This window comes from Etheostoma cragini, chromosome 20 (genome assembly GCF_013103735.1).
Source record: "Etheostoma cragini isolate CJK2018 chromosome 20, CSU_Ecrag_1.0, whole genome shotgun sequence".
Taxonomy (NCBI): Eukaryota; Metazoa; Chordata; class Actinopteri; order Perciformes; family Percidae; genus Etheostoma; species Etheostoma cragini.
The window spans coordinates 23,954,485-23,961,407 of NC_048426.1; the positions used below are offsets into that span (position 1 = coordinate 23,954,485).

General features: G+C 42.7%; 1 protein-coding gene across 1 annotated transcript in view; it reads left to right on the forward strand.

Moving 5' to 3' along the window:
- The window catches only part of akap6 (A kinase (PRKA) anchor protein 6), a 158,542-nt gene that overhangs the window by 86,928 nt on the left and 64,691 nt on the right, over positions 1-6,923 (forward strand). The window contains exon 13 of the mRNA XM_034859174.1: positions 1,628-1,761. Within this exon, the coding sequence (XP_034715065.1) occupies positions 1,628-1,761 (134 nt within the window). The remainder of the gene's footprint in view (positions 1-1,627; positions 1,762-6,923) is intronic.

The window sequence follows — 6,923 nt, forward strand, 5'->3', positions numbered from 1 at the left end:
AAGTGTGTGTGTGTGTGTGTGTGTGTGTGTGTGTGTGTGTTGTTTGTACACACTCACTATGCCTTCATTGGTTCAATTGAAGCCTCATCTCCATATAGTTTGTATGCAATTACATCTGAGCGGCGCGCTGAGTGCCTCTATATGATTGTCTGGATACGGGGTGTGTGTGTGTGTGTGTGTGTGTGTGTGTGGGGGGGGGGGGGGGGGGGGGGGGGGGGGGGTGTAGTTTGTGAGAAAGAGCAGTGATTCATACTCGATGTGGGAAAAAGTGTGTGTATGTTTTGTTTGTGAGTACAGCAATTTATGGTTGATTTGCGTGTGTGTGGGGGGCTTTATTGGAACATTTGTGAAGGCAAGATAGTTGTGTGTGTGTGTGTCTGTGTGTCTGTGTGTGTGTGTGTATACGAGGGTAATTTGTGCCAGAGAAAAAGCGATTCATGCTAAATATGTGAGTGTGGTTTTACGGGTAATTTGTGTGTGTGTGACACATCTGAGTGTGTGTATACATTGATATGCATATGCATGCACACACGGAGAGTAAGTGTGTGTTTGTGTGTGTGTGTGTGTGTGTGTGTGTGTGTGTGTGTGTGTGTGTGTGTGTGTGTGTCAGCTGAGATGAGAGTGCAGGATAAGCGTGGAGTGTGTTTCTAGTGGCTTGTTGGCCACTTGTGGGGCTTTAAAGGGCACATCCGTCAAAACATGGAACAGCTGAATCTCAATCATCTGCAATAAATAGCCAATCACAGAACGGGACAAGTAGGACAAGCAGCGCAGGAAACACCACATCACAGATAGGTTTACCTTGATTCTGCTCACCTGGTGTTAGGACATGAGTGACATGTGACGGGCAGGACAACTAGATGAAAGGACATTGACTTTAATATCCTCTGTAGGCAGTTTGCACCATCTAGTTAGGAAATATACATTATTACATTGTCGGTGCACATGATCAAGTTATGTCTTTTGTTGGTGCACAACAAAAACACAGGTTTAATTCCCCAAAATAACATGATTGATTCCACCCAACGCTCTTTGCCAAGTACAAATCTCTACTTTCATTAATTTTGGGGCGTCTTATTCAATTTTATAGCATTGTAAAACAAATGGAAGTGTTTTTGAAATAGTATTGAGTGAAAGTTGACATATTCCAGTCTGTGATTATCATCAACATCCATTCCTTTAATTTTAGTCTCAATAATTCCTAATTTCTGCTTTTCTAACTCAAACATTAGGTAGAATTTCCTATAAATGAGGTTTATTGACGATAAATTCAAGAAATAACTGTATAACTAAAGTTAATAAGTTAGTGTTACGTAACGTTGAAAAATTCAAAGTGGCAAAAAGGGATAAACGTAAGAAAAAGTTAAAAACATCGATAAAAATTGTCAACAAAAGTGTTGATTTTCATTTTGACGAGAAGACAACACGAGGGTTAAAGATCTAAAGGGTTTACAGTAGGATGAGATGTCTTGTGCTGGACGTCAACATTGTTAAAACTGTCCCAGTTTCTGTGTCGGGGGACACTTCCTGTCTGAGGAGGACACCTCATTTTTCCTTCTCCAGGTCCTGGATGTCCCCAGCTTGTCGTGTGATTTATGCCCATGTGTCCCTGCTCTGTGTCTTCCAGACTAAGCTGATCCCCGGTGGGGGTGAAGCCCAGCGAGCCGCCCTGGCGGAGCAGATGGCGGTCAAACTGAGCCGGCTGCGTTACCCGCCATCCGCCAGCAGGAGGCACTGCAGTCAGCTGGCCGGGAACAACAGGTAAACACGGGACTGGGAGGACAGAACCATGGACCGGATAATCAATAATCCTCCAATCACCAACACCCATGTACCTTTTTACAAACTACAACAAAGCAAAAACAGACGTGCAGCAGGCACGTGGCGGTGGGTCTGTGTGTGCGTGAGTGAAGTGAAAATGAATGTTAAGTTTAATTTAATTAACGTGTTCGTTGACTCTCTGAAGAAGAAGGCTTGGGTCCAATGGAATAATAACACAAAGATTTATTAAACAAAAATGATTAAACAAACCACAAAGAATTACGCTGCAGCGGGCTAGTAATAGTTGCTCCACCTGAGAGTTTTACATCTATTTTTCGCCCCGAAATCTCGTCTCCCTCCCTCCGATATTCCTTCTACTCCGGGGGCGGCATAGCTTGTTGTTTAAACCATATGACAGAGACAGGAAGGAGAGAGGGCGTATGTGAGGACACAAAAAGGTTGTCTTGGGCTACCTTTCTTGGGACAAACGGTGGTAATTACACAGCCTGACATGGCGCCCACACCCCTGAATCACTCAATTAGATCCTTACTTTTCAACCCAACTGCAGCATACATCTTAATGCATTAAAACATGTATAATTACATAGGGATGAAACACTTAAACTTTATATGATTCTACAGCAACCAACGCAGTTTGAACACAACTTCAACAGGTTCTGGATCCATTCACAGCAATGAAGGGGACCCAGCGTCCTCCATCAGGTTAATAAATCACGCATGCAGCAGTAGCACAAGTCTTAATCAATAATCACATTAATGTCATAACACAATTCTCAGCATTAGCAGTCATTAATATCAAAAACACATCAAAGTCTGCCCAGATACTACGCAAAGCCTCTTACTTTGTGTACAGTCTGGTAGTTTGTCCAGCAGGATTATTAACATCGCGTCCAGGGCAGTGGAGCGAGGACACGGTGCAGTCGTCGACCTTCCAGGGAACAACATGGCGTGTTGCCGTCTTTTTCCGTGAAACACGGCTGATTTACCCTTTCTGCAGATGTATGGGAGTATTCCTCTGACGTCTCACTACACCAGCGAATGGTACTAGTTGATTTTTGTACGGCGCTTTCTTGCAATAATGAATTGTCAGTTAAGAGCCTTTTATCTGTCGTCCCCGCCGCCTGTTTGCGGGATGGTGCGTTCAAAGACCAGTAGCCAATGGGAAGTCTTAGCCTTGCCAAAGGGGGGAAACTCCGCCTGTCTGCCGTGTTTCTCCTCGTGTTTGAAGGTGCATTCTCCATTTTGGAGACTTCTGGGTGACGGGAGTATAACGTTCCCTACAAGCCGCTCCTCTGTGGCCTATCTCTTGGTTTCACAAGAGAATACCATCAAAACATACAGGGTCCAACATGTGTGACAGTAAGTCGCGTGATTACAACACAATCGTTAGCCTACTTTTATACAAACGTCTTCTACGGAGCCATGACGTGAGCTACATGGTAACAGAGCCTTTTATACGTTGTTGTTTTTCTTTAGAAATTAACAACGGACAAAGAGAGTCTTTAAACGCGTCAGATGTGAAAGGTATTCGCTACCAAAGTGACGTCAAAATGAATGGAAGTCAATGGGATGCTAACGGCAGGTGATGACTTGATAGCCAACAAAATGGCTCTGTAGGACACACATTGGCCGTAGTTTCCATAGTTCAGTTCAGTTTTGTTCCTATACATATATTTATACATGAATTTAACAAGTCTTAATTTTCCTCACCCCATGCAGTACTATCTCTACTTCTCATTTAAGTAATTTTTGCATTCCTTGGTGCTGTATTATGACAACTAATGAGACCAACATGCAACTTACAGTGCAGCCAATCAGCTTCCGTGTTATTGGTGCGAGTCTCTGTCGGATTGTACCAAAGACGTTAATCTGATTTTATTCTTTATGCTTTGGGGAAGTGCAAGTTTAGCGATAATGGGCTTAAAAGTGAATTTAGGGCTTAGTTGATGTTATGACAAATGTCTCTAATTTAATTACTAAAGGTTTAAAAATTCTTGAATTTGACTTTGCTAAAACCTGCAGAAACTCTTATCCCTAGTAGTAGTAGTAGTAGCAGTAGTGGTAGCAGTAGTAGTGGTAGTATTAGTAGTAATAGTAGTAGTAGTAGTAGTAGTAGCAGCAGTAGTAGTAGTAGCAGCAGCAGCAGCAGCAGCAGTAGTAGTAGTGGCAGCAGTAGTAGTAGTAGTAGTAGCAGCAGTAGCAGTAGTTGCACCAGTAGCAGCAGTAGTAGTAGCAGCAGTAGTAGTAGTAGTAGTAGCAGTAGTAGTAGCAGTAGTAGCAGTAGTAGTATCAGTAGCAGTAGTAGTAGCAGTAGTAGCAGCAGTAGCAGTAGTTGCACCAGTAGCAGCAGTAGTAGTAGCAGCAGTAGCAGTAGTAGTAGTAGTAGCAGTAGCAGTAGCAGTAGCAGCAGCAGTAACAATAGTAGCAGCAGCGGTAGCAGTAGTAGCAGCAGCAGTAGTAGTAGTAGCAGTAGTAGTAGTAGCAGTAGTAGTAATAGTAGAATACCGTAAACCAGAAGACACAAAAGATCCAGATGATTACTCTCTGTTACATCGACAAAGATTCACCAACAGAAGAGAAACGAAACAAGACGGAGACACAACAACAACAACAACAACAACAACAACAACACACAGACACACACACACACACACACACAGCTGGAGTGTTAACGGCGGTAATCTGCCGTGGCCAGGCTCGGCTCGGCGAGCGCCGTCTTTGGTCACGCCGCCTGTCGCCGCTTCATCCCTGGCTTTGAGGAGCCTCCCTCCGTGGTTATCACTCACACGCAGAGCACACACACACACACACACACACACACACACACACAAAGTTGTGAGTATGCAAATGACAAATAATGCTCACTTTGAGTCTGTAGTATTTTGTGTTCTGCAGACTTTGTTGGTGGTGTCAGTGTGTCGTCTCAGTAACAGGAAGGATGGAGTGTGTCCACATTCTCTCTCTCTCTCTCACGCACGCACGCACACACACACACACACACACACACACTGTTTGAATTGAGCATAAATTGCAGTTTTGGCAACACTTCTTAGATTTGAATAAAGTAAATAAAAGTGCTTTTACATACACATTCTCTCTCTCTCACTTTAAAAACAACACAGTTACTGTTTCTTTAGGTAAGAAACGGCCAGATTAAAGGTCACACCAGCGGCGTTGACCAATAGGAAGCTGTCCTGACAACACTCCTTAAGCCAGTCTGCAGAAACGATAACGCTATAGTGGGTACGAACCCCGGACGCTGATTGGCCGGCCGACACAAACGCATCACATGAGTCCTGACAGGGCGGATTTCCTCTTGATATGTGGTACGGCTGCACCAGTTGATGGGAAATATCTCACTGGGATTATTGCGATTTGATTTGATTGACGATATTTGAGGGAATGATAATTTTTGGATCACTAATCTCACTTTCATTAACAAATATTACAATGAAAAATGATTATAGTGTAGTAGGACCCAAACGCAGAGGAGGAGGAGGCAGGCAGATGCAGGCACACAAGGGCTTTATTGTCCAAAACACAAGGTAAGCCTCAATGGAAAAAAACCAAAAATCCAAAAGGTACTAAACAGATAATGAAGATAAAGTCTGTGGCGCACAGACAGGCGAATGAACTAGAACAATCTGACACGAGACCAAGGGAACACCGGGGTTACCTCTTTACAAACACTTGAAAAGACATGTTTTTTTCGCCAACATTTTTACCCCCAAACAGAGTGATGCAGTTCCCAAACAAAAAAACACCACTGTAAGCATATTACATGGGTTATATACTAAAACAGTACCCTAGCCACATGTCTCAACTTAAAACAGAAAGAAATCCAGAAAACAATGACTTATAAAATGGATTTTATATGAATTTATTTCTACAGATGTGTCTGTGCGTTTTCCTTATTTCTTATTTCTAAAAAAGCAAAAAAAGTGCTAAATACAACACTTCTGAAATACAAAAACACATCCACATCACTCACACACATACTTGAAATAACTACATACATAGATTTATAGGAATAAGTTATTATAATTTGATGAAATGGTAAATGCCATAAGAAGGCCATATTTTTGCTTTGACAAAGCTGGAGACATCACAGGGTTAGTTTCTTCTGGCCATGTTTGGTATCAATCAACTCGTCTTCTTATTGGCTACACAGGGAGGCCGGTTTCATAACCTCTTCTTCTAACTGGAAGTTAAAACTGTCAATCTTTCCCACGTGTCTGTCCTCATAATCCTGCCACATCGTTGGCTCCCATAAGACTATACAAGCGATCAAAACACAAAAACTATGAACTATCTAGATTTCTCTACGTCGAAACTTGGCCAGACACTCCGAGAGTGTGAGGGGACCAGCTCATTTTGGATTACAAGGCTTGGATATTCTAATACCTTGGAGTGTTGGCGATGTAGGAAAACAAAGTTTTTGGCGATTGTTTACCGCCGTGATTAAAGACACGAGGAGTCGGTAGGTAGGAAAACACACTTGATTTAGACTCAAATCTTTCTGGGTTTCTTTACTTCATAACATGATTATAACCACTGTGAGTCACCTTATGCTTTAAGGGTTGCAATTTATGAATAAAGAAAAACATTTTCTCAAACACCCCGTTGCCGGGAACAATAGTCTGAACAGGTTAAATACAAGAGGTAACCAGGTGATGGGGAACAGGTGAGACGTCAGGTGGATCACATTAGGGCGGGGCGGGACAATCAGACAAGCACAACGTAAAGCAAGACAAGACTAGACAAGACAGGAAACCACGCTATCAAAATAAAACAGGAAGTAGAACAAACAGACACTTACCGGGGAGTCACGAGACAGAGACAACCACACAGGACTTGGGGAGAAGACCAAGAACAAACACAAGGCGAGACGGGAACCATAACCCCAATAAAAGGCAAGGCAGCTTTATCTGTAGAGCACATTTCCGCAACAGTGCAATTAAAAGTGCTTTAGACAAAATCAGTTAAAAAATGAAAACAGATAAAACACAGGAAGTCAAAATAGAAACATTAAGACACATAAAACACAAGAATAAAATATTAGTGTCATAGTGTAGTAGCAGACCTGTCCCAGATGACCTGAGAGGTCTGGGGGGTCATAGTGTAGTAGCAGACCTGTCCCA